Here is a 26,426-nt window from a genome sequence, read left to right on the forward strand (position 1 = left end):
TGGCTTTGGGCTCTGTTGGTGCTGGTAGATGTCAATGTCCCCTTTTTCTTCTGGGTCAGTCCTAGGGCCTCATGTTGCTTGCTCAAGATCTTACTGCTCATGCTTAGGGGTAGCACTAGTAATCAAGTTTTGGCTGACTAGTCCCTATAGCACTCATTAAAAAATTACCAACTCTTGAAGCATAACTCATGAGTACAGAACAATGGCATATATTTTCAGGTTTTTACTTCAGCCTGTTTGTGCGCATGTCTTGCATGCCCCTTGCAGTGAGACCCTCCTCACAGGTGAAACTTCCCCAGACTATTCCACTATTGATAATACTGACAAAAAAGGAATATACATTTGTAGAAAGAGAATGTTTCTGTAGGGAAAAAAAAAGGGAGGGAGCAAAACTAAGTTTGTGATTTCAACATGGAATCCACTGGCAAATACATCTAATAGATCTTTTTACTTGTCAGGAGGTTTGAATAGAGCAGGATTGATCTGCAGGCTGCACTGAGGGATTCTGGTTGTTTTGGAACAGCATACCAAATATAGAGGATTGTACTAGATTTACTTGCAGTGATTTGACTTAAATGATTTTATTTTTCCCCCTAATCTGAAAATTTGTTTTCCCTCCAGGATTTTACTGTATTTGGAGGCAGTTTATCTGGAGCTCATGCCCAGAAGATCTGCAAGGTAATATTTCACAGGTGAAAATAAACCAGAAAAATTGTCAGTGTCCTTTTCTCAATCTGTTGTCTTAATGACTTTGGAGAAAATAATTTGTGACTGACTTCAGTGGGCTCTGGCCATGTGTCTTGGCAACCTGAAAATACCTGCATGAACATGGCAGTTCAGATGTGAAAGCACAGGTGAGCAGAGAGGTACTCTTTGGAAACCTTTCAGGTATAAGAGAGCTTTTCCAAGTAATACCTTGTTTAACCAAAGCTGCCCTTTCTACTGTGCTGTAAAAGACAAGAGAGACTTGCAAAGTACAAATACGAATTAACTAGCCATTGTGTGCTGGAGAAATGTGGAAGTGTGTGGTATTTATAAAAAACAAATGTAACAAGTAAACAATCTGAAGAGAAACAGTTTTACATCTTGGAGGTCACATTGATGCTCAGAGCTTCTGTTATCAGGCACTTGTGGTCATTTATTCTCATTTGTCTGCTTGTTTTATTGGAAAAGCTGGTGTTTGAATCCCATGGGGAGGAAGAGAGCTTTGTCATGCGTGAGTGTTCAGTGGTGTGGACTGGTGAAAACTTCCCGAATTTTCTGGCTAATGAATCAGAAACAAGGTTTTTGATGCCCAAGGTGTTTTCTCTTGATGGAAGTAAATACCTTTTTTGGCATAGGCTCCTCAGCAGTGAGGAGGTATAGAACTAAAAAACGCAAAGACTTTGGGCTCGATAATAACAGCTTGGCTTTACTAATATTGGGAAAGACTTGATATTGGGAAAGACTTGATATTACCCTTTTACACTGGAGCTTTGGGAAGGGCTGTAATAGTGCTGAAATGGTAGGATGCTTCCTGATGGTTCTTTTGTCTCTTATTTCTAAAAAAAAAAAAAAAACAACAGGGAGAGCACAAATAGCAGAACCAGAGAAAAACGTGAGTCCTTCCTAGCTGGTACTGTTCTTCATTGGCATCAGTGTCAGTGGTAGCCTCTGAAGTTCGAAGGCCCTGGATGCATCAGTTGCTTTGGGGCTCCCAGTCTTTGAGGCTGCAGCCTGTGCAGTGCAGAGTTGAGAACAGGCTGGCAGGGTGGTGTGGTATCTGTATTGCTTCTCTGAGTTCTTACTGGGCTCAATTCTGGGAAGCAAAAATCTGTTAGGAGACAGATGATCTTGGCTCCTGCAAACCTTATCAGTGGCATAAGAGTTGTGAAATGTTGTGGAATGTGGAAGTGAAGTTGTTCTCCTTCGGCTGGGCTTTCCTGGAGATGTGCCCTATTGGTGATTATCGTTTGCCACTTGGGAGTTTTGCATGTAGCTGCAGAGGGGTAGCAGGATTTGGCATCTTGCAGTGATGCTTCAGGCAGGCTGGGTAGGTCTGGGCTCCAGATTTCCAGTTGTTTTTGCAGAAGAGCTTTGTGGTCTTTCACACCCCATTAAATGCTTGCAATGGTTTCCCTGAAGCAGCAGAGACTTTGTGTGGCTCTTTTGAGAGTAACAGGTGCTTGCTTGTGGCGGGGCATGCTTTAAAGCCTATATACATACAGGCTTCTGTGATGTGTTTCAAGGCAATTACTGAGTCTGTGAGATGAAGAAAAGTGTTTTTGAGAATCAGTTCTGAAATGTTCCGTACAAATACTAGTATGTCAAATAAATGTCTGGTCTCAAATATATGAACACATTTTTAGTAGTCTACATGTGCATTTTGATGTGTGATTTAGGAAGAACTTCAGTGTCTGGAAAAGCCTTGAAATAATTAATCCATGTGCAATTCCCTGGAAAACAGCAATGTTGTGTCAGTGAACTTGTCACTAACCTGTTGTAATAGGATAATAGGCCTTCTAGGAAGAAGCAATAACTGACTCAACTGATCTTTAATAAGGCATTCGCTAATGCCTTGTGTAACATTCACATAAGCAAAGGAGGGCACTCATGGCTCACAGAGCCTCTCTTTACAATCCACACAGATGTTTTCTAAATGTGGATTTGTATTTAAACTGTAAAGTCATTCTGTGTGTCTGCCACTGGGATGTTTCACTTTATAAATGAACATACAGGCACAAAGCATGAAGAACCCCTGTTTTGCATTGAACGACTGCAGGGAGGAACAAAGCCACTCTAGAACTAGACAATTATCACAAATTCGTGCTGGAATGTTGGTACCGCTGTGATGCCATTGATTTGAACAGGACCGAGCGTGGTTCCTGCAGCATCAACTTTGACATTTATATTGCCAAGAAACACAGTAGTCTGAAAGAGAGGACTGAAGTCTTACAAAGCTTAATTAATTAAAGGTTGTCTGAAATCGGATGCAATCTTGTAACAATGATTGAAAGGGCTAATACCAGGCAGGGAAAAGCAACTTTGAAACTCCAAATGGGGATTGGTTGACAATGTGTACTTTGACAGAAAATTATTTGGGAGATAAAGCAGATCTTAAAGCAGATTTTGACATAATATGCCAGTGCTATAGTGTTATGAAAATGGCAAACCTTTTACTTGGATCCAGTAAGATGTTTTATGTAAGGAATGTAAGTAATTCAATCCTCCCACTTAAGCCTCTGTTGAAGCATTGATCCTGAGGCATGTAACCAAATGATCAGAGATCTAGAAAATGGGATGTAGAAAGAATGGTGCTTAGTTTAGGAATATGAGGAAGATATAAAGACTGAAGGGACATTTGAGGTACTGGAATGTTTATGAAGATGGAGGCAATGAAGTAGTTACTTGCTCCCCCTGACTAGTGTATTTCAGGAAAGAAGTAGTATTTCTGAATTTACAGAGGAAAGGTTTAGTTTAGTCTTTTCAAAGAACTTCTAAGAAGGATAATCGAGCATTAGAATATACTGCTTAGGGAGATTACACAGTGACCACTGCAATAAACTTTTAAGATCAGATTAGACATATACAAGGGAATGTTTAAGGTGCAGTTGAGACCTCTTATGAACAGTGATAGCTTGGTCTTCTCTGGTCCAGACTCCTGCGATCATGTCACTTGGCACAGGGTTTGGGTAATACAGTGAGTATGGAGATGCACGACTGGTAAGGCAGATAAATATGAAAGGTCTTGGGAAAGATTATATGTGTATCTTTTAGCCTCCAGTCTGAGTGAGTCAAAATGCGATACGTCAGTAAGCAGCTGGTGACTGTGACAGTTAATACAGAGAAGCCGAGTGCTATGTAGGCAATTCAGATTCTGGCACATAGGAATTTTTCTTTATTTTTTTTTTTTTTTCAGGGGATTTTCATTTTGTGGTTTTAGCTTATCTAGGTCAGTAATGAGGAGTTTGTATTCATACTAGGTCATGGATCAAGCTGCTATGGTTGGAGCACCTGTGATTGGGCTGAATGACTCTGGAGGAGCCCGTATCCAGGAAGGAGTGGAGTCCTTGGCAGGCTATGCAGACATATTTTTGGTAAGTAGACTGGTGATTGACCAGGAAGCTTCACATCCACAAAGATGGCCAAAGTAAGCAAGCTTTTAGGTTATCATCATCCTATTTCAGCCACTGTTACCTGGTGAATAAAACAGCATATACAAGGGCTTGTGAGACATGGACTGTCCTCTTGGTTCTCTTCTTGGCTTTGGACAAATAGTACTGCTTAGTTACATTTTACCCATTTGTGAAGGGTAATGCTGAGCCTTGTAAAATGCTGTGATCCAATGAAAAGCCTTGTAGGAGCTGCACTATATATGGAGCTATGCCATAAGGATGGAAGAATAGGCAATATATTTAATTGAAAGAAATCTCTAACTGTTTAGCTTTCTGATTTACGCTAAAGTATGGATTGCTTATGTTGGGATGTAATTTCTCTCAAGTGTTTATCCATTTGAGACAGGTGGACACGCTGTAGTTCAGAGAGTGGTTTGTTAGGTGAGTGATGGTTGTGATCCACCACCAGCTGTCTCTGTGTCTCCTCTGAAATACAGACATGTTAAGAATTTCACATAGCAGATTTGTTTTTAGTAGGACTGATAAAAGGTGGAGTATTTCCACTGCGGAAAGAGGGACTTAAAGTAAATCAAAGACTATGTGCTTGAAGAAAACTTGAGAAACCCTGAGCAGAAGGACCAAGTGCCTGTTCTGTCAAGATGGTAGGGTATGGGGGGGAACTTTTGGAAAGGAAAAAAATACGCAAGTCAGAGGTTTCTGTTCTAACAGCGTGCTGTACGGTGTTAACCTCACCATTTGGGCATTTCCAGTACTGACTGGACTGGTGAAAGTTTTCTTTTTGTACAGTATTTCTGTGGCTAATGCAAGAATTTTTCCTCTAGAAATGCAACTGATAATTTTTTTTTTTTTTGCTAGAATGGCGTTATTTCACATGCCTACCAAAACACATTGCTTTGGATACAAAGCACGTAAACATGATTGTGCTTTCAGTAGGAATGTGAGCAGGTAGGATGACAAGTTAGTCAGCTGCTTGCACTCTTATGGATTAGTGCAATCTGGGATGATGTAGCTGAGCAGTTACAGAAGTCAGTTGTAATCCAGTTGATCAATGAGCAGTGTAAACAGTTTCTGGACAACATCCATCCCTGTTGGTGGACAGCAGTTAATTCACCATTGTGTCAAAATTGAGCCAGTGCAGGAATCTTGGTTTTAAAAGAATCTCTGCCAAAGTTGGTTAGTAAAGCTTACTTCTACCTCTGAGGGGTAGCGTACCAGTGTGTTCACATTTGAGATATGTACACATCTCGCCAATCCAGGCTCAGTGCAGTATTTGCACATACTGTGACTTCCTTTGCAGTCACTGTATGGTATATGAAATCAAATGTATGGGAACAGAAGGAAGCAAAACAAAAGCAACAACATTATTTTGGTTATATTTGCATCAAGGTGTTTTCTCTAGATGTTTGTCTCCCACTAACTGAAGCAAGCTGGCCTCCCCTGTGTGTGATTGTGTGTTCTTGCAGAACCTGTGCACAGGCTTAAAGAGAGACTTCCCTTTTTTTTTTGGTAAAACTAGATGTCTTTTTTTTTCTCTGTTGCAGAGGAATGTTCTGTGTTCTGGGGTAGTTCCACAGATCTCCCTCATTATGGGTCCTTGTGCTGGTGGAGCTGTGTATTCACCTGCTTTAACTGACTTCACATTCATGGTAAAGGTAAGAGTGGAGTGCATCCTCCCCTGTGGCTGGTAACATTGATCAGACACTAACTCCACAGGAAGAGGTTTTTGAAGTCATCTCTTTGGATTAAGTTTATTCTTAATGAAAAGTCAAGAAAAACTTTCCCAAATAACTTGTGGCTAATTGCATTTTTAATATAATGCATTAAGGATTTTAAAGACTTTTTTTTTTTCCCAGTGTTCTACTGTTCTCTTATTTTGGGGCAAGTCTCTAGAGGCTGTGGCTTTTCCTCAGGTGCTTTTGCAGCTTGGGTCTAGCATTTTTTCCCTTCCCCCAGGATACATCCTATCTCTTCATCACTGGCCCGGATGTTGTTAAGTCTGTTACCAATGAAGATGTCACCCAAGAGCAGCTTGGGGGTGCGAAGACTCACACTGCTGTGTCTGGTGAGAGCTGGGTAGTTTACTTAACACACTAATTGTTCCTTAAAGTAAATGACATAGTTGTTCTAGCTAAACAGCTGATTGTACTCCTGAGTGTCACTTGAGTCTAAGTGATAAAGCCTTAAGCACAGGATCTTACTCTGCATAGGTATCTCTTGTGGCAGTCCTTTTTAATAATGAAAAACAGAGTAGGAAAAGCAAGGGAGCATGGGAGAGTTTAGGAATTTGGAAGAGAAAGCAAATCCACGAAAGATTCTAGAAGAGGAAAGACTGTTGGAGGCAGGGCTTATCAATGCAGGCTTGGTGTGGTGTGGAGTTTTGTTGTTTGTTGTCCAGAAATTTGCATGGGTTGAAAGATTCTTAACAATCCTTTGTTTGCTTACTAATGTGCTTGAACTTCTGAACTATGAACTGAGTGGCAATGTGAGATAAAGGTTTTTTCCCCCTCCTATCTGGGGAAACTTGGTAACTCATGGATGTTCTTGATGCTCAAAATGACTGTGGGATCTCAAATCCTGTGTGAACTGAGCTGATGATGAACAGTACCAAATACAGATATGCCGTTCAGATCCAGCCTTTAGAAAAGATCTTGTAGTGCAAAGCTTGAGTGCAGCAAGGTACCTGGACTGAATTCCAGAAGGCTGGAATCCAGCTAGGTCTGTGATAGCTGATAAGCCAGTTTAAATTATTTTAAGTACGAGATCAACAATCCAGACCTGTTAAGGAGGAAGTCTGAGAGAGCCACACATTTTCTAGATATTTTTAACTGGTCAAATTTGGTGGCTTAAAACTCCTGATTGTTAATACCTCAGGTTTAAAAATTCTTACTGTTACTTCTTTGTATCTTTCTTTGTACATACTTGAAAAGGAAACCTTGCAAAATAATTCCACTGACTGCTTAATAATGTTTCTTTCCAGGAGTTGCACACAGAGCCTTTGAGAATGATATAGATGCTCTACTTAATCTCCGAGAGTTCTTTAATTATTTACCTCTTAGCAACCGTGATCCAGCACCCGTCTGTGAATGTCATGACCCCAGGTAAGTGGAGACTCAGATCTGTGGTCTCTGACCACTGAATTTCATGGCTTCTCTGGTTCAAGTAGTGTACAGAGGTGAACATCAGCCTGGGATCTTGGCTGATAATTCTGCCTTGTGGTGTGTGAACATGAGATGTGTTTCATCATGTACGTGTACATACGTACATGCTCACTGTTACGTTTCGTGTTTGAAAGCAGCGTTACGCAGGCTGATGTACAGAATTGGGGAAAAGTTATGTCTGTACAGATGGGCTGTCACAGTCCTTTGAAACAAGTGAGCAAGGCAGAAAAAAGCATAGTGAACTGAAGTGGGAGAACTTTCCCTGCTTTCTAAGCTATGTGTCTGTTGGGCAAGATCTGCTTGTTAAGGTTTCAGGTGGGAAAGCAACAAGGAAGCAAAAGAGGCAGAAAGTTGTGTTAGGTACTTGTCTCTCAGCCTCCTTGTGTACTTGGCAACATAAAACAGGAAGGACTCGAGTCATTTCAAGAGGAGAAAACCAGTGACTGTCTGGACTTTCATCAGGGAATTTTCCCAAGAGTTTGAGGGGCAGCACGGGGCTGTGAGTAGCCAGCCTTGCTCAGTAGTGCTAACAACAGAGAATGTCAAGGAAGTAAAACAATTTTGACCTGAGATTGTTTCACGCCCAGTTCAGCCCTTTTCAGTAAGAGGCCGTCACTCTCTCTTCTATGGGAGCTGTGCCTGACTTTGGTCCTTTCAGCTCTAATAGCTGTGTGTGATGTATGTCTCGTGGTTCTTACTTGCCTAAAGATGTTCCCATGTGAGACAGGAAGGTTATCTTCTCTACATGCTTCACTGTTCTTTGCAGTGTCTTTAAAACAAATAGTTTGGGGAGGTGGTTTTGGATCAGTTTTACAAATCGCTGCTCTGGTACCTGAAGCACATTGTTCACTCTTAGGCACCAGATACACTGTTAGAGGATCACAATATAATAAATGCAATTTGTACTAAGAACTTGAATTTACTAGCCTCTATACATGTGAAGATAGATCTGTCTGTTAAATTTGCTTATTTTTGTAGCAACATCTCCAATATTTATCCCATTGTACTCTTAATGTTTGCATTGGTATTATTTCATCTGGACATACTGACATCTTAATAGTCCTTCAGCTTTGAATCGATGTGTTTGATCCTTACATTGCTCCAGTCAAAGCCCATTACTCTAGAGTAATTTCTTTCTTGTTGCATCATTTTTACACCAGAGAAAATGGGCATAAATGATGCAAATTAAATGTAATTTTGTAGGTAAGTAGGTTCTTTGTGGTGCTGAAAAATGCCAGTCTTGGTTGCTGAAACTTCTGTCAGCTGGACTTTCAGGTGTCAGTGGCTTGGGCTCTAAAGAGTTAGAGGGTTCCTTACAGTACCAAATTGTCTAATGGTGAATGCCCTGCCTTTGAAGGGTGTATGGTTCATTGCATTTGGTATATTGTACAGTGTGATTTTTACCTTTGTGTGTCTTTGACTATAAGCAAATTCCATTTCCTCTAAGGCCTGAAGTATGCACACGGATTTCTGGAGGAGGTTATTATCAGTTCTTGGTAACTGTTTCACTTTTGTACCGAGTGAAAACCACTGTTGCTGTGGGTGAGGGTATCTCAAGCTGTCACAGGCTTCAGATGACTGCTCTGATGATGAGCAGCAGTTCCTTCCTGCTCACTGGGATCTGTAAGAAACACAGTTCTCAACCTCTGGAGTCTTGTGACTCCACTAGCAAACACCAGCTGTCCTTTATCTGTGATGATTTGAAGGAGACTGTCAAGCTTGTGGTATCCTGGGTAATGTCTTCATTGTGAATGTGGGTATTTACTTTAACGTCATTACAGTTTCCCTCAGTACTGTACAGCACTGTGAATTTATGGGAAGAGTAATTTCATTTTTCCACTTTCCTTATCCTTTGGGGGACCACTGGTAACACAGAACTAAGAGCACATTCATACCTACCTTATGGACAAGAAGTTTTAGAATCTTTTGTGGCTCAAGGTTTGATATGTTAAAACTGGTTGCTTTTATCAGATTAAGGTTTCATTATATAATTTTATGGAAGTATTTGCATGCAATACTCTTTAATCATGTGGAAAAAAATACCTGAAGTGTTGCTCTCAGTTTTAATCTATTAATAGATGCATTGCAGTGTCTCGGCAAGCAGTTGTGCCTCTCTAGTCCTGTGTATGTGAGGGAGCACAGAGCCAGTGGTGCGGCTTGCACTAGTGTTTTCCACCTGATTTTGACAAACTGCAGATCGTTTTGGTTTTAAATTGAGTGTCTAGAACCTTGTGTTGTCTTGTTTCAAATACACTAAATCACAGGATTGTTAAAATAGGAACTCCACAGAAACGCCATTTATAACAACTGTAGATCAGTATTTTTATGGAATAGCACAAATAGAATAATCCCTGAAGCCTTCTTAGTGATGACTCATAAAAATTAACACCATCCTCTGCCTGCCCTCCCTTGGCACTGAATGAATCTAGAGACCCAGTTTTTCCTAACATTTGCAGGTTCTTAGTGAAGCCAGTATGATCAGAGATGGAGGTGAGGTAACTGATAGTGTCAGCTGCCAACAGGGAGGCAGCACTTTTGTTACACATAAAGCCCCCCATGAAGTGAGTCCCTGTTAAGCAGGGTAACAGTCAAGATGCTTTAAACGCGGACACTGAACCGCAGAAGCTGAGAGTGGATGCGTTTTCCCCACCCAGGAAGCTCTGCTTGTTTTCAACATCACGGGTGCACAGTGCGGTCAGGGAAAGGATCTGAGCTATAAATGTGCAGCTCCTGAATTGTGTGCACACAGTAGATGAGGGTAGATGGCAGGAGGCTTTGCTCTGCCACTGGGAGAAACCCTTGTGCCTGTCAAGCTGTGAGGACTGGAGCTGCTGGCTAAGCAGGCTCTTCTGCTTTGGCAGCTTGGCACTTGCTCTACATCCTTTTCCCCATGGCTGAATTGTGCCCCACCGCAGTATTCCGCATACCTTCCTCCAGTGTCCCCTGCAGATGTTCCCCACACATAACATGAGGCTCTTCTAGTCAAAGAGGAGCAATGTGTTTCCAGAAGGTGGTTCAGGAACAGAAGCATCTGTGGAAGAGATGTCTCTATCAGGAAGGGATAGCTCATACTTTTCTTCTCCCAGTGTGTGAGAGCTCAGGGGACTGAGGCACAACTGCCTGAGGCCAAAAGCACTCTTTTCTTTTCCCTATATCAGAGCAGCAGTTTCCATGAAGTCTCTTCAGAGGTGGAATTCTTTACCTGAGTTTTTGGTCTTGGTGTTCATCTGACATGTAAATACTGTTGCTCACACTCTGTCTTCTGCAGTGACCGTTTGGCTCCTGAGCTGGACACGATTGTACCAATTGAATCTACTAAAGCCTATGATATGCTGGATATCATACACTCTGTAAGTCTGCTACTGTGAGCACTGGTGAGATGAATATGGATAAATTATATTCTGTATGTGAGTAATTGAAAGAAATCCATAGAACGGCACTGAAGAGATTTTTATTTTTAGTCTTCCCAAGTTACTGTTTGACCTGGGCAGTAGCCATGAATGAAGGGACAACAAAAACCACAGAAAAAAACACTTTATCAGATGAAAGGAATCCTAAACCTTGATTCAGGATCCATCTTTTTATACTGCATGTGTAACTATACAGATGAGAGATGCTGTAACTCAGTTTTCCCTCTGGGGCTGAAATCCCCTCCCCACCTGTCCTGAGTTCTGTCACTTGCCCCCTCCCATACTTTGTTATTACAGTCTTGAATTCTCTCCTTTTCTTATAAAAGGTGATAAACTGCATAGAGTGCACTCAGAGTTCTACCCTTCTCTGTTTAGTCCAACAGTTAGTTACACACATAGACAGTACAGGAATGCTTTTTTTTAATTAGAAGTCAAGCCCTCAGAAGCTTGGAATCTCTGATGTTAATGTTCATCCTGTGAAGCAGAGCTCCTGGGAGGCTGGCGTGCAAGGGAACATCTGACTCTTTTTTTAATACCGCCTGAAAGCCGGTACTGCAGTGTGTGAATAGTTGAAGTAGCACAGGCAGTGCTGGTAATTCTCTTGCCTAACTTTGAGTACTTCACTTTTCCAGTTATAAGAACTTAATGCAGTCTAAATGCTCGGGCAGAGAACATGGTTGTAAAATAAGTTTTATCACATGACAGTGTTACATCCCCTTATAATGTAACCCCCGAGTCCAGATTTTGAGTACTGAAACTGCTAGCTGCTGCTTTTGCCACTCAGCTGTTGAATGGTGGATGCCCACCCCAGAGTTCCAGGGTTCTGAGGTGGATGCTGAACCTAGGACTGAATCCATTTCAAGGCAGGATACACAAACAGGGGTGGGGTGTCAGCTGTGTTTGTAGGACCTTTACATATTTCTCCCTTTTGCTGTTTTATTGAACTCTCTCTCCACAGACTCACTCAGCCATCACATTTCAGTTTGCACTTGCTCCATTCAGGTTTATCTCAGTGTAGAAAGTAAGCTCAGGATGTCTTTAATCTCTGGATTTTTCCATTCTGAGTTTCAGTACTACCTCAAAGGTAAAAGGTGGCATCTAAAAAAAAATCCTTTTTAGAGTTAGGGAACCAACCCAAAGCCCTCCCATGGACTTCGAGAAATATTAAGGAAAGAAATAACACTACTTCAATAATGCTTAAATATTTTCCACTACTTTTCATTTGGCTTAGGCTCAGAAATGACTGACAAACTGCAGTCTGTATTGGCAAAGTTGTCATAAACAGTTGAAAACAAGGAAATAGAGTTGAAAACACTAGGTAGGCATCCATGTATAGGTGTCGCTACTGCTCCATATGTAATTATGATCTCTTTTGAACAGCAATTTTGTATTGGCCTCTGTTAGATCAGTGCTCCAAATGTGCAAGGAAGTAGAGTATGTATTAAATGCATCCTGGAGCATTCCTGAGATCTGTGAAGTACTATTTGCTTTGTATCACTGGGACTTGTTCTTTGCAGGTGTAGTCTGCCAGTTACTAAGCTGTGAGAAGGCAGTTCTTAACATCTGATTTGAAATGCCTGTTTCTTGTAAGCTAGGAAAAAGGCTGTCTACAGAGGAAGTGTCAGACAGATGTTCTCTGATGGAATGCCGAAGTGGCAGTTTTGATAAGTGCAGCACTGGTTAATTCCTGGAAGGAAGGCTGAAAAGGGGACTAAAAGGTGTCTTTCTTCCTCCTCCTCTTTAATTCTGTGAATTCTGATACGTTTTAAAAGTTGCAGTACTGACGTAACTGATTTTGTGTTTGCTTCTGTAAAGAAATATGCATATATATGTAAGTCAGTCCTCATGAGGGCTCTGCCTAACTCTCACCCTTGCAGGTTGTCGATGAAAGGGAATTCTTCGAAATCATGCCATCCTATGCCAGGAACATTGTTGTTGGCTTTGCCAGGGTGAATGGACGAACTGTTGGGATAGTGGGCAACCAACCCAAAGTGGCATCAGGTTAGAGCTAGCTGTACAAGTCCAGTCTGAAACTGCCACCAATCATGACTTTCTGGTTTGCTCCTTGTTTTTAATTTTTGTGCCTTTTTGTTTGGGAAGATCAGATGACCCAGTATGATGTGTTATTCTTTTGTAATGTTGACAAGATACTAGACAGCAGGTTTTAATATTAATTTTCATTTGGCTTTTAATGTTTCACATAGGTGGCTTATGCAAAATGTGTTTTAGTTTAATATTATAGCACATAATAAATTCTAAATCCACTGAAACGGAACAGAAACTTTGCAGCGTGTTTACCAACCCCACATTAGTGGACTAAATTGATTTTTTGTTTTAATGGAGAGCTCTGCAGCCCTTCAACATGATTGATCTGAAAAATATCAATGAAGAGAAAATGACAGAAAAAATATTTAAAATTGCAAGAATATACTGAATTTAGATTGCTGCTTTGGGGAATAGAAAGTCTTTATGCAGAGTGTTCGGAAATTAGTTCCCCTTGAATATAGTCTGTACTCTTAACCTTAGTTCTAAACCAGGCAAACTTCATGGCAGATTATCTCCATATTGTCTACAGATAAGCTTTTCTTCTGTTTTATGAAGACAGTAGAGCTACAATAGTGTGATTCTGAGTTGTCTTGAATTACTGCCATTAGCTTATCACTGGAATTGTTAACACCTTATCCTGTTTTCTTAACTTTAGGGTGCTTAGACATAAATTCTTCTGTGAAAGGAGCCCGCTTTGTTCGTTTCTGTGATGCTTTCAACATACCACTGATTACTTTTGTGGATGTTCCTGGATTTTTGCCAGGTAAACCTTGCCTTTATATCTTACCTCATTGCAGGGTGGGGTTGGTGTTAAAAACTCATTTCAAAAGCTCTGTGAGAAGACCTTTACAGTAATAGACTTAAATAAACCAGGCTTTAAAATCCTACTTCTGGGGACAAAAACTCTATTCTGAGTACAGTAGCCATAATAAGGAGATTGAAATACACAAGAGATTGCAGGAAAACAAAAGAAGCACCTGTACCATGCCACTAAGTGTGTTCTGAGGTTACAAAGCTTTTCAGGACTTAACTGGAGAAGAGGGACAGTTCATGCAATAAGTCAATGCAGAATGTTTAGCAGTCTGATAGAGATGCTGGGATGACCAGTTGGCCAGAGGTGACCATGGGTATGTCATTCCATGGAAAGCTCTGTCCTGCTGTTTGGAATTCCAGCACAATTGCACAGCTGTGACTATGGCCTGTCCAGGAAAAAAAAATCTGCATTTCCTAGAGATGTTGTCCTTGTCATAAATGGTGTGGAACTTGCACTGTTTCCTTTATTATAAGGAGACTCCCTGTCCCTTTAAATGCTCAGATGTTTTATTTAGATGCTGTTTTATTTATAAGCCTGTAACCTGGATAGTGTGGTAGCAGAAGGCCCCGCAAAGACTGTGGCTGCCCAAGAAGCAGTGGAAAGCAGTCCCACACATGGTTTCTGATCCCTCTGGTTAGGGTTACATGAGAGCATAGCACTGCTGATTCTCCTGTGGGCAGGGAGGCCACTGGTCAAAGCAGCTGTGTCACTGAACTAGTACAGGCCTCTGCTGCTCTCCAAGCTTTGCTGCAGGAAGAGAAACTACCTCATCTACCAGCTTCATCTGCTGTACTTAATGCCCAAATGTGTAAAAGGCTGAAGCTATAGAGGGGAAGAAAATACTACATCCTTGGTTGCTGTTGATTCAGTTATACACAATCCCCCATCTCTGTATTGTTTTTTTTCATGCTTCAAGGCATTTTTCAGATAAAAGAATGCTCATGGTTGGGAAGCTTTAGGTGAATCAGTAAGGAAAGGTCTGAGATTAGACTTTCTCCAGCATAGGCTTCATGAGCAGTTAATGTTAAAATGACCTTCTGGAAAACAGGTTACAAGAGGATGATGAATGTTATCCAAATAAACATGCTACATCTTTCATACCACTCAATATATAAGGTTAATACTGTTGGATAAACCGAGGTTTGCCTCAAGGCCTCTACAGCAATCAAAGCATCAAAATGTCAAGAGTCAACATTCCAGTTCTTGCTTTGATACATGTTTTAACACTGAAGCAGTACAGAAGGTGTTAACAGAACACCTTCTTCCCTCCTGGCCTCTGTCCTTTCTCTCCTGCTGTGGACATCCCCTCCTTCTCTGAGGTGGACCAAGCAGCAGCTTAGTTCACTTGAGGGCTACTGCAGGAATCTAGATTTGGACAGTTGCTCAGAGTCCAAGACCAAAGCTATTTCCATACAGCTAATTAAAAGTAGTTAACTTAGTGTATTGCACAGTAGAATGCTGGTTTGAAAGTATGTAAATAGAAGATAAACAAAAGTAGAGAAAGCTAAGAAGAGGAGACCTGAGGCTTGGCACTGATCCTAAACTGATGTATTTTTAGGAGCGTGACATGATCAGTACAATAGCATCAGAAATTTCAGGTTACGTAACAAATTCTGAAGGTGGTGGTCAACTCATCTCTCTGTGCAGTACAGAAGATGAATGTTAGTGATCCAAACACTTTAATAGGTGTGCACAGAGATGACATTTAAGACATTCATAACCAGTAGCTGGATCAAAACATGTATTTAGAACAAGTCTGGGACTGAATCTATGATCAGAAGAGTTTGTTACTTGGCCATGGGTGACAGTGTCAACAGTTCAAATAATAACTGAATGGTCTTACACTTGAATTATTTTAAGTGATTGGCTACGCTGCTCAATGTGTGAATTAGAAACTGAGACCAGGGGTAGATCACAGGGTCTGCAAGAGCTCTGCAGCATCCGGGTCTCTGCTGAACATCCCAGCTGTGCTCAGACTGTTGTTGTGCTGGTTCCGATTGGTGCTGCGGGGAAGGTTCTGCAGGCTTTACAAGTCCCACAGGCTGGAGGGAAACAACAACCAAAAGTGAAGTTGCAGCTGAGAAGAGACATTTCTAAGTGTAATAATTTGTATGTGATTAGACACTCAAATGACACTGAGGGAAGCACTAAAGTCAGGCCACCCAGAGAGTTACTACAGCTCACTAAAGAGTTTTTCTTTAAAATCTTACATTTAAAAAAGATGATATAAATTAAAAAAATCCCAAAGTACTCTAAGAAGTTTTCTCAGGTGCTGAAAGCAAAAGTCAGGAGGTGGATAAACTGCTAGAAAATAATTGTAGAGTTACATCCGGTGGTCTGAAATTCAGAAATCCTACAAATAAGGTGTATGGGATTGCTGTTTCCAAGTCACACCAGTGAGGCCTGTGTTTAACCTCCTGTGAAACAAATGACTTGTATTCATGTTTGCTGCATATGATCATTCTCCAGCAGCGCCTGCTGTGAGAATCTTTACAGAGGAATTCATGCTCCATTGTTTAAGGTCCATCTTGGCCTTGCTTGAAGGACAACTAGGATAGGTCTCTGATAGCCAAACTGCCTTTCAGTATGGCCTAGAAAAAAGGGGATGTGGAAGAGTGGGTTTCTGGAGAAGTGAATCTCGGTTGTGTTTTCAGCTGGTAGTCACAGTCGAAGTCCTGAAAATGATGTAACTGTATTTTGTTCCTAAGAACATACCATCTGGTGAGTGTGCTGGTTCTGTGACCTCATCCGCAAATAATACATGCCGCTTTTGGTGCGAGTCTTACTGTAGTGTTGCTCAGTACCTGATTGAGACCATTGCCTGATATTGCCTTCTCCTGGATATTAACACGTCTCTGGTTGTTGTCAGGTTTGCTGCCAGTAACGGATGATGATGCCAAACTGCATAGGGGGTTTTGTGAATTCCCTGGAGTAAAAAAAGTTTCTTGTCATTTATAGGTACAGCTCAGGAGTATGGTGGAATCATACGTCATGGTGCGAAGCTACTCTTCGCCTTTGCAGAGGCAACTGTGCCTAAAATCACCATCATCACCAGAAAGGTAAGCTGGCATGATTCCATGATGCTCTGCTGGAGTTCTTGTTTTCACTAGTAGCAATTTTAGCTATGCAAAGCTCTGTCCATCTGTCCCACTTGTGCTTTCTGTTGTCACATCTCCATTTGTCCCATCTGGTAACACCTCTTTATGTCCAGTTACAAGAGGCCATTTCTTCTATTCTCAGTCTATTACCTCAGCTCCTTCATTCCTTGTACCTCTGCACTCCTCTAAAATCACACAGTTTTGCTCTTTGCTTTCTCCCTGGAATGCCTTCAGTCAAGTATTTGTCCTTTGTCACCCAGCTTGTGTCACTGAGGACATGCCATCTGTTTGCACAGAGCAAATCATCTTTCTGCGTTCAGTCTCCTTTTCCAAAACCGGTGCTGACTGTATCTTTATACGTTGTGCCTGCAGGTTTCATGCTCACATGGTTTCTCTTCTTCCATTTACTGCTGCTATAGTCTATTTATTTTTTTCTCCTCTCTCTTTTTCTGCAAGGTACCTGATACCATGCTGCCATAAGCTCAGCGATCTTCTAGGTCCTAAAAGGCTTAGCTTTTTCCTTGCTGGTCTGCCCCTCCTGCTTTGTTTTCTGATAGGTTTGCTTTCCTTCTTGCTGTCCCTTTTTTCTTTCTCTGATTCTTGTCAATATTGCCATCCTTTACTTCCCAAGTTTGCAGCCTTGCTGTAGCTTTCAGTAATGCCTTGCAACAGACTGTACTGCAGTCTGCTCTGCAGTTCTGCAGTATCTGTTCATCATTGTTGTCTGGAGCGCTTCCAGTACCAAAGTGGAGCACTGCAGAGCCTGAGTGCTGCATTCCCTGGCCAGGAAATTCCAGAAGCATGTCATTTGTTTGTGTGCATGTGCACGGTGTGGCTTGAGGCCTGCTGTTCAAGATATACGGTGATTCCTCTCTACCTGCCATCAAGAAGAGTAGTGGGTTACCAGCAACTGCCTTCCTTGCTCTTCGGGGTTCTAGTTGAAGAGATATCTGTCTTAGGAGAGCACAGCAAAAGGGAGACAGATGCTCATGGTCTCTTTCAGGTAAAATTTAGCCCCACTTGCTTGTCTTCGAACTAGTAAAAGCTGCAAGAGGAATGTAGGCTATTGCTGTGAGCAACTTCACACTAATTAATTAATTAGGGCCACGAGGATGATCAGGGGACTGGAGCACCTCCCCTGTGAAGACAGGCTGAGAAAGTTGGGGCTGTTCAGCCTGGAGAAGAGAAGGCTGCGTGGAGACCTCATAGCAGCCTTCCAGTATCTGAAGGGGGCCTATAGGGATGCTGGGGAGGGACTCTTCATTAGGGACTGTAGTGATAGGACAAGGGGTAATGGGTTGAAACTTAAACAGGGGAAGTTTAGATTGGATATGAGGAGGAAGTTCTTTATTGTGAGGGTGGTGAGGCACTGGAATAGGTTGTCCAGGGATGTTGTGAATGCTCCATCCCTGGCAGTGTTCAACACCAGGTTGGATGAGGCCTTGGGTGAGATGGCTTAATGTGAGGTGTCCCTGCCCATGGCAGGGGGGTTGGAACTTGATGATCTTAAGGTCCTTTCCAGCCCTAACGATTCTATGATTCTAATCCCTTCTTTTTTTTTGTTCCAGGCCTATGGGGGTGCCTATGATGTAATGAGCTCAAAGCATTTAAGAGGAGATGCAAATTATGCCTGGCCTACTGCAGAGGTGGCAGTGATGGGTGCAAAGGTAAATCCAGGCTGACTCCTTACACTCTGAAGCAGCTGACCAGAATGCACATCTGTACAGTGTGGCAGGGGGAAGGGGCTGGTGGAACACACAAATATCTTCTGTACAGCCCCAGTTACTGTCACTGACATGTAGACTTTATCTTCCTAGGGTGCTGTCCAGATCATTTTCAGAGGAAAAGAGGCAGCTGCAGAGACAGAATACATGGATAAGTTTGCAAATCCCTTTCCTGCTGCCATGAGAGGTATGGTTTTCTCACACTTTGTGTCCCCTGTTTGAGTTTCCCATTGCATGTAGTAAATTTGTAGCTGTTGAGTTCCTTTCTGCTAGTGATATTTGCATCCGAGTCAGAAAGGTGATGCTTGACCACAGCTTGTAGAAAAACACAGAACATATTCAAATGGAGAGAGACTGGTAAGATGTGGGGATTGCACTGGAAAGCAGATTTTCAGTTTCATAGACACTGGAAAGCATCTCAAAACGCAGCCTTCCACTTAAAGGCACAGATGCTTTGACAGTCTGTTTTGACAGTGGCCTTAAGAAAAGGTCAGAGTCTGGTTCAGTTTAGTGATGTGACCCGGGACTCTCTGGAGTAAATTCTCCCACTGTATTTCCTTCTGGCTTAACTGTGCTGTGGAAGGCAGTTCTGCAGGCTCTGGAGCTGGCGCTCTCCATTTCCAGTTGTGCTGGCTTACTCTGTTGATAGGGTTTGTACTTCATTTAAATCCCAGTAATAGCGCCACAGAGCTGGGAAGACTTAGCCAAGCTGTTAGAGCCAGAAAAAAACCAGCTTCCTGCATGTGCGAAGTCAAGGGATGTCTCTTCTAGTCAATACCTGTAAATAAGTCAGACTAATGGTAGTACATGGAAGGAGGTGGTATGACTAAACTTTGCAGTGACAGGTACCGCACTCAGTGAGTAAAGCCCCTCCTTAACATTTTATGGCTTGCTAACTTTTACAAAAATTAAACCCCCAAATGTTTCTAATTTAAAAACTGCTGACACAGGACTATTTCCTTTTCAGGCTGTTTAAATTATCTTAAGTTACTTTGTAACTTGTGAACTGTTTATTCCAAGCACTGTTTTGATTTAGCTGATTGGCATTGCAGCCTCCCTACAGCAGGCTGAGAAGCAAGCAAACACTTCATGGTTGGTCAGGTTTTGTTTTCTTTTCTTTACAGGGTTTGTTGATGATATCATCCAACCTTCAACCACCCGCATGCGCATCTGTCATGACCTAGATGTGCTGGCTAGTAAAACACAGTCCAGTCCCTGGAAGAAACATGCTAATATCCCACTGTGAGCGTGAGGAGGGGCTTGGCCACGCTGGAAGACACAGCAGTACTCTGAATGCAGATACTCCCTGTTTAAGTGCAGGTCTACTTTGCAATGGAAACAGTCTTTTCATTTTGATTTTGTTAATACCATTAAATCATAGTACATATCTCATTTAATTTGGGGTCTTACCACGTCACCTCTATAAACCCATTTTGGTGGATTAGTAATCCACACAACCTGCTACACTTGCTGCAGGTGAGTAGTTACAAATTGCACAAGGTCAGATGCTCCATGGGCTGCTCCATCCTGTAGGCCCTGGAGGTGGCTTGGGCAGGCAGAGCTGCAGCAACCTCTTGCTGCACAGGAGTCAGACCCTGGGGAGTTCACGTCTAGCCTTGGGTCCACCTCTGGAGTCTGACTCCACTTCCCTCACCACAGACTTGGAGAGAAAAATCCTGAGCTTGGATTTCAGTGCACTGGAATCCAGGCCCTGCCCATCTCAGACTAACCTGTTCTGTTCCTCAGCTAGACAGTCTGACTCGCAGCTTTTACACGTTGGCTGCAGAAGCACTGGGTCTTGGTTGGTATCGGTGATCTCCAGGCTGTGACACAGGTAGTTAAGAGTTGTGGGGCCAGTCTCCTCTCAAAGGACAAGAGACAGTGCATCCACATTGGAAAAAAGGCAGTTCTGGTGGGACACAAGAGTCTTCCTCCCTGGGTGTGGGGGGCCTTTCTCCCTCAGCACAGGATTGCAACAGACACCTCCAGAGGCCCCTTGCAGCCTTATTTTTTTCTATGATTGTTTGCCAGACTTGCAAGGAACTGCTGCAGTAGTGTTACTACAGATGATCAGCCCTGTGCTCACTCTGCTCATTAGAGGTAGTGCTTCAACTACATCCCCAGAAGGGTAGTGAGTACCGGCTGTCAGCGTGTTTAGCACTACTGCAAACAGCTGCCAACTTCTGTAATGATCTGTTTGTTATAAGTAACCTCAGTAACTTACGGCACTGTATTAGAAGACAGAGAACTACCCTACCTGCACACTGCTGCTGCTGCTGTTGACTCCCCCAGGCACGTGCCTGAAGTGGAAGAAAGACAAGATGGCAACTTGGCAGGTAGCATCTCTTCCCAAGTAGGTGCAGCTGGTGCCCGAGTGAGTACAGCCATGGAGCGTGGAGCCTGTACCTGGTGGAGAAGGGCAACAACTAAAAATCATCTGAAAACACAGTACAGAAGGAGTGCTTCAAGTACGAGTCCCAGCTCCACTGTTCTTTGTACTAGCCAGAAGCAATGTCTTGTTTACTAGACATTGTTAAATCCTGTTACAGGTGTACTGTCCATCCTGGCTGCAGACACACTGAAGCTACCTATAGGAATGTACCTGGTGGTACTGCAGCAGAAACATGCGCTTGGAGCAGATGTGTGTACTTGCTGCCCATGGAACAGAGCTGGCTGCAACAACAAGGTAAGGTAAACTGAAATATTGCTATATTGGGGGTCGCTGCCATGAAGTGAGTTCTTAGGTAACTGAGAAGCTATAGTCAGAGTCTGTAAGGAGCAGGAGGATTTTTTGGAGGTAATTAGTAGCTGAGAGTTGCTGGTGGCTATCTCAGGTTTAGAGGCAAAAGCTGTTTTAAATGAAGCAATATGCACACAGTTTCCTTAGCCTGCCCAGTGTCAGGAGGAGATGCTAAATGAGAAACCCAGTTGTCATAGTCACAAACAGTAAAATAAAACCTTTCTTGTTTCCTAACCTCATTAGTTCTGTAGACTTCATCCTGTCTTCTGTTACTTGCCAGGACAAGAACTTGCCTTTTATATCCCCTCGATTCCCAAGCACTCAGTTGCTCTAGCAGCACAGTGCTTTGGAAGCCCACTGGGAAGCTGCTCTGGCCACATGCCTTGAGTTTCTCTTGAATTTCAGTCACCTGCAGAAACAACAGAAATAAAATCCTTTCAACAGAGAGCAGCCCCTGAACTTAGAAGTGTGAAAGGTTACTTACTGTGTTGCACAGCGCATCAGGAGTTGAGCATCACTTACAAGCAGTTTGAGATGTAGCATTTGGGCTGTGTTTCAGGAGTAGTCAGGCCTTGAATCCTATCCCTGTTCCTCACCTGTGGCATCTTGTTACTTTCTCTGACTCAAGATGATTTTCGTTTAGGAAGTGGGCCAGGTGAGAAGTCAGTCAGTTTTTCTTTAATGCTACAGAGATGAAATCATTCACAGGTTGGACAATCATAGCACCTTTCTCTCTCAGGCATGGGAATAAGGAGCACATTCATTGCAGGGATCTGTGAAACTCCATTTAGCCCAGCTGGTTGTTGGACCTTCCAAGCCTTTAGTACATTGTCCAGTTCACTTCAGGCATACATGGCAGGAAGGTGAGATTTTCGTTAGAATTTGTGACAGTTCAGACAGTGTTAAGTTTTAACAATGCAACTCTCCCAACTTGGGTGAGGACTTGCCAGATTTACAGCAATTTCACAATAAACCCCTCCCAGATCAACCAAAATCCAAAAATCCACCACAGTAGAAGGAAGAAAGACAGAGCAGGCAGGGTTTTCCTTTGCGCTGCAGCTGAGTGGGTGAGGTCGCTTATGGAATCTGGGGGTGAAGCCTGGACTGCAAGAGCCACCTTTCAGTATTTCCTTTGGCTACTAAGAAATGGGATGGTAAGATGTGATGGTTCAAACGAGCTTTTAAAAGAAAGTTATAGTGAAGAGGGTGCTCATCATACTCATGATTTTGAATAGTTTATTAAATGAAAGGTGAAGCATCAGTTTTAAATTGTACAAAAGGAAAAAAAAAACCTCATATTGTAAATGTACAATTTACAGAATTACTAGCAAAACCAATCAAGGAGACACTCATAATACAAAAACCTATTGACTGCAAACTGAACTGGAAACCCATTGCAGGTACCGTGATAATAAATGTTTGTTATACAGTATTCTACAATGTTAAATTAGGAATCAGTTTTCCACACAGAGGACTGTGAAGCACAAGGTTCGTCTGAGACTATGACTGAAACCAGGCAGCATTTGTTATGCTACTATGCTCACAGGGTTACTGTGATGACAATTTAATGCAGCCATTCCTGCCCACCCTATTACTTTTGGGGTGGGCAGAATAAGAAGGGAGGTAACGTGATTTTGTAAGGTTCCAGCTACGTCTCAGGTTTTATACATTACCCAACCACCATCTGAGGAATGGCTGAATTACCTAGTCAAACATTTTTGGCAACCATGTCTGAGAACTGCACATGTTGTAATAAACAAACCTCAGATGAGTGAAAGGCAGGTTTGTTTTTAAGATCTTTTCTTTCCCAGCAAGTAAGCACTGGGCACTGATGTGTTGGTTTGTTTTTCAACAAGCTCGTAACAGAAAAAAAGCTCCATGATTATTTTGCAGTTGCTAAAAACACAGAAAAAGCACCTCTAAACCTGCTGTGCCTCCAAGTGGGTCAATCTGCTTCGTGTCTCAAATGTTTATGTTAGAATGCAGAAAGGAAGATTAACATTTTGGGGCTGATTCTTTGAGATCCTAGAGTCAGTGCAAGTCGTGGATGGGCAGCACCTCTGGTATTGGGCCTGTTTTAACTAAGTAGCAGCTCCTAGGCAGAGTCATAATGGAATTCCAAATTATTGAAGACATTGAAAAATCTCTTATTACAATGACTTAGGTTGAGAATGTTTTGGTTTTTTTTTTTTTTGATGTTTTTAACTTTTCTGAAAAATTGTATTTCATTCCCCCAAAGAATTATTCTTAATATGCACAGTTAACACTGAAAATGTAGCTGTATTCCATTGTAAGCTTAAGAACTTCACCATCTAAGCACAAATTTCTATGCAGCACATACAGTACTTCTAACTGGCAAAATTAATTTACAAAAATAGCAGAAAAGGGTATTTATGGCATGGAAAGTAGACTTTCTCTTCTTTTATGGTACAGTTAAAATTGCTTTTAGTTATGCTAAAATGATTCCTTTCCCCCACCCCTGACTTCTCTTTTTTATTTTTTTGACTAGGAAGGTTGCTGTTTATGTACCTTGGGTTGGCAAGGGCTTGAAGTAGGTAGTAAAAACAGCAAAGTGATTACTTGAGAACCATTTGTGTGTTTTACTGAGAATACTTTATTTGCTGGTATAAGTTGCTAAAAATGCACAGAGCAAGTACCAATAGAAAATTTACTGTTTTTGTGTCCCCGTGTGCTATATAAAATGAATGTTACACAGCGTCTGTTGGAAAAGTGGCTTCACGGACATCTCTTACTTTCTGTCCCATTATAAATAAAAATAAATCTTCTCAAGAGTATAAAATCTGGGTTTATCATATCAGAATCTGAATTTTTTTGGCAGAGATGCACGTCATTAGAATTCTAACCTCTTCTACAAGAGTGTTCTTCTCAATGCCTATGAGAGGATATAAGCGTACCATAATGTTAATCAAATCCAGTGTGCTCAAAAACACTTTTCTGTAGCCAGAATGACCTGCTTATAGCATCATCGCTAGTCAATGGCTGATAGGCATAGGTTTAATAAAAATGGCTAGCTCTTAAAACATAAAAAGGCAAATGTTAAAACTGTTTTAAATTGTACAGCAGAAAAATAAAGTTAAAAAGTTCTGTTTTCACTCAATGTTGTTTTCAGAAAACATATGTAGAACAGTGTTTATTTCGACAGCTGTCTTAACAATTTAAAACTTCCTCCTCATCCAGAAAAAAAATATCTGTATTAGGACAGTCAAGAACAGGGATACAAATGATTTTTCAGGTCAGCCCTTCTGAGGTGACTGGATTGGCCAACATTCCTTTCTGTCATTAAGAAGTTCCTCTTCTTTCTGTCACTACAAAAAGGGATTGACCTCAATCATTTGGTTAAAAATCAAACTGTATCACATCAAAAATGTGGTTTTCATACAAGCTATCACAGTATATAGGCCTCTAGCTCTAAACAATAGAGTTCCAAATTTGTAAAATGTCTTCACCAGACTTCAGAACATAGGCATTCCAAATCCCTAGAAAAATGATGTAAAAGACAGTAATCAATGAGGTGTAACAATCATCAGAAAGCACTGCAGATAAACAGGAAATGATACTAGTAAAGCCTTACTGAATCGTCCTCAATGATAGCTGCGGAGTCAAAGAAGTCTGGCCTCAGTTCAGCCCGTTCTCGCCGATTCCTTGAAGGTGGCTAAAAAAGAGGAGGTAGCAGGTTTAGAACATAGCAGCAACCGCTCGGGTACAAAGGATTCATGTGGCTCTGCAGCCAGTGGGTGCATCTGGCTTTGGGCTTTCCTAGAAGGTCTGATACAAAGATAGGCTCTGGCTTAGGGAAGTGCTTCTTATGTTCACACTTACTATTGAAGGACTGGGGTGAAAGCTCAAGTGATTTTAAGTCTGTGCTCGCAGCTAAGGACAGGCCTGAGGCTGTTGCTGATCTAAGGATGTTCTTGTTTTAGGACTGTAGGCCACACTGCATAAAATCTGTCCTTTAACTCTCTTTATGCTTTTAAGTTTATGGTGAAGTTTCAGCTCTGACCTCGACAGAAAAATGGGTTTAGAACAAAAAAAGGTATATAAAGATTTCATAGCATTTCTGAGAATTAAATCTTTTATGCTGTCTTTCCCTAGGAACATAAGAGTAAATCTGATATTCACTATCTTGATCAAATTCCTTCACTTCCTTGCCTGGATTACTAGGATAAGAGAGATTTTACTTACTTGATGCTAGCAATAACCTTGGTATTCAGCAGCAGCAACTGAATTACTGCCTAAATTTTCTTTCCAAGACATTATAGCCCACTCCTCAAGTAACCCCTGCCTTACTGTTTGGATATAAAAGGAGAAACAGGAAAGCACAAAAATGGTGAAGTGTATAATGCAAATGGCTTTTTTTTTTTCCCTATTTTACATGGAAAAGGCCATCCAGAGGGCCCTGGAGAGAATGGGCCAGTGCAAATCTCACGGATTTCAAGAAGGTCAAGTACAAGGTCCTGCACAGGGATTGGGGCAGTCTGAAGCAAAAATATAGGCTGGATGGAGAGCAGCCCTGAGAATGATTTGGGAGTGTTGGGTGATGAGAAGCTCACCTTCCTGAATCTGCAGCTGTAAGTTCTAGGGAGCATTCGGATCATTTCTGCTCTCTCAGACAACAGGAAATGTGGCTCAAAATTTTGTACTTTTTTTTGTTTGCACTTCTAAAATTCCTTTTAAATTGCCTCTCATCCATTGCAAACTTGTTGTTAATAAGATTTACTGACCAGATCAATGACCATCGTGTCCTCAAATTCTTCATTCATATCCTCTAGCTGACCTCGTGAGGACATCATTACATCTTCAAAGATGGGCTCAGCATCATCTTCCATTAGACCTCGTCTGATTATATAATGAGAAAGAAAAAGTCATTTCCAGGCATTTCAACTTCACCCATGATTTTCATCATTACAAAGAATGCCTTCATTAACAAGAGGTCAAATGTCACAGAAGCTGATGGCAGCAAACCAGAAGAAGGTGACATTTAAATTGAGGCACTGTCATTTAAATGGTTCTGGGCTAGAGATGAGAATGCTCTGAACACTTACACTGCATGCCTTACACCAGTTCTCCCTTTCATGTAGTTCATGGCTGTCCTGTCCTTTCGATTTAAATCTTCTAGCTTCTGTTGGCCCAACCAAGATATCTGCATCTGGGGACTAACAAACAAAGCAGTGTTACGAGTGCAAACACAAACAATTTTGAGTTGGCTTTTTTACACAATATCTACTTAAGTATTGTGTTTGGCCATGCTTCAGAATAAGGTATTTAAATCACATCCCATCGTTGTACATGTCTTCAGGATT

At 41.8% G+C, this 26,426-nt stretch overlaps 2 protein-coding genes across 7 annotated transcripts in view; one reads left to right on the plus strand and one right to left on the minus strand.

Annotated features, from left to right (window-relative positions):
- The window catches only part of PCCB (propionyl-CoA carboxylase subunit beta), a 34,569-nt gene extending 14,807 nt beyond the window's left edge, over nucleotides 1–19,762 (plus strand). For all 4 annotated transcript variants that reach the window (XM_062606579.1, XM_062606581.1, XM_062606580.1 and 1 more), the window contains 12 exons: nucleotides 622–678; nucleotides 3,963–4,076; nucleotides 5,657–5,767; nucleotides 6,069–6,177; nucleotides 7,093–7,213; nucleotides 10,542–10,623; nucleotides 12,561–12,684; nucleotides 13,385–13,492; nucleotides 16,502–16,602; nucleotides 18,210–18,308; nucleotides 18,459–18,552; nucleotides 19,490–19,762. In XM_062606579.1, coding sequence (XP_062462563.1) covers nucleotides 622–678; nucleotides 3,963–4,076; nucleotides 5,657–5,767; nucleotides 6,069–6,177; nucleotides 7,093–7,213; nucleotides 10,542–10,623; nucleotides 12,561–12,684; nucleotides 13,385–13,492; nucleotides 16,502–16,602; nucleotides 18,210–18,308; nucleotides 18,459–18,552; nucleotides 19,490–19,611 — 1,242 coding nt within the window. In that variant the 3' untranslated portion in view covers nucleotides 19,612–19,762. The remainder of the gene's footprint in view (nucleotides 1–621; nucleotides 679–3,962; nucleotides 4,077–5,656; nucleotides 5,768–6,068; nucleotides 6,178–7,092; nucleotides 7,214–10,541; nucleotides 10,624–12,560; nucleotides 12,685–13,384; nucleotides 13,493–16,501; nucleotides 16,603–18,209; nucleotides 18,309–18,458; nucleotides 18,553–19,489) is intronic.
- A 2,562-nt stretch (nucleotides 19,763–22,324) lies between these two features.
- STAG1 (STAG1 cohesin complex component) overlaps nucleotides 22,325–26,426 on the minus strand; it is a 182,561-nt gene continuing 178,459 nt past the window's right edge. For all 3 annotated transcript variants that reach the window (XM_062606574.1, XM_062606575.1, XM_062606576.1), the window contains 4 exons: nucleotides 26,169–26,279; nucleotides 25,848–25,962; nucleotides 24,698–24,778; nucleotides 22,325–24,602 (listed from right to left, as the gene is read on the minus strand). In XM_062606574.1, the coding sequence (XP_062462558.1) occupies nucleotides 24,579–24,602; nucleotides 24,698–24,778; nucleotides 25,848–25,962; nucleotides 26,169–26,279 (331 nt within the window). In that variant the 3' untranslated portion in view covers nucleotides 22,325–24,578. The remainder of the gene's footprint in view (nucleotides 24,603–24,697; nucleotides 24,779–25,847; nucleotides 25,963–26,168; nucleotides 26,280–26,426) is intronic.

Source organism: Pezoporus occidentalis, unplaced genomic scaffold (assembly GCF_034315485.1).
Source record: "Pezoporus occidentalis ecotype Australia unplaced genomic scaffold, CSIRO_AGI_Poc_V1 ctg97, whole genome shotgun sequence".
Classification (NCBI taxonomy): Eukaryota; Metazoa; Chordata; class Aves; order Psittaciformes; family Psittacidae; genus Pezoporus; species Pezoporus occidentalis.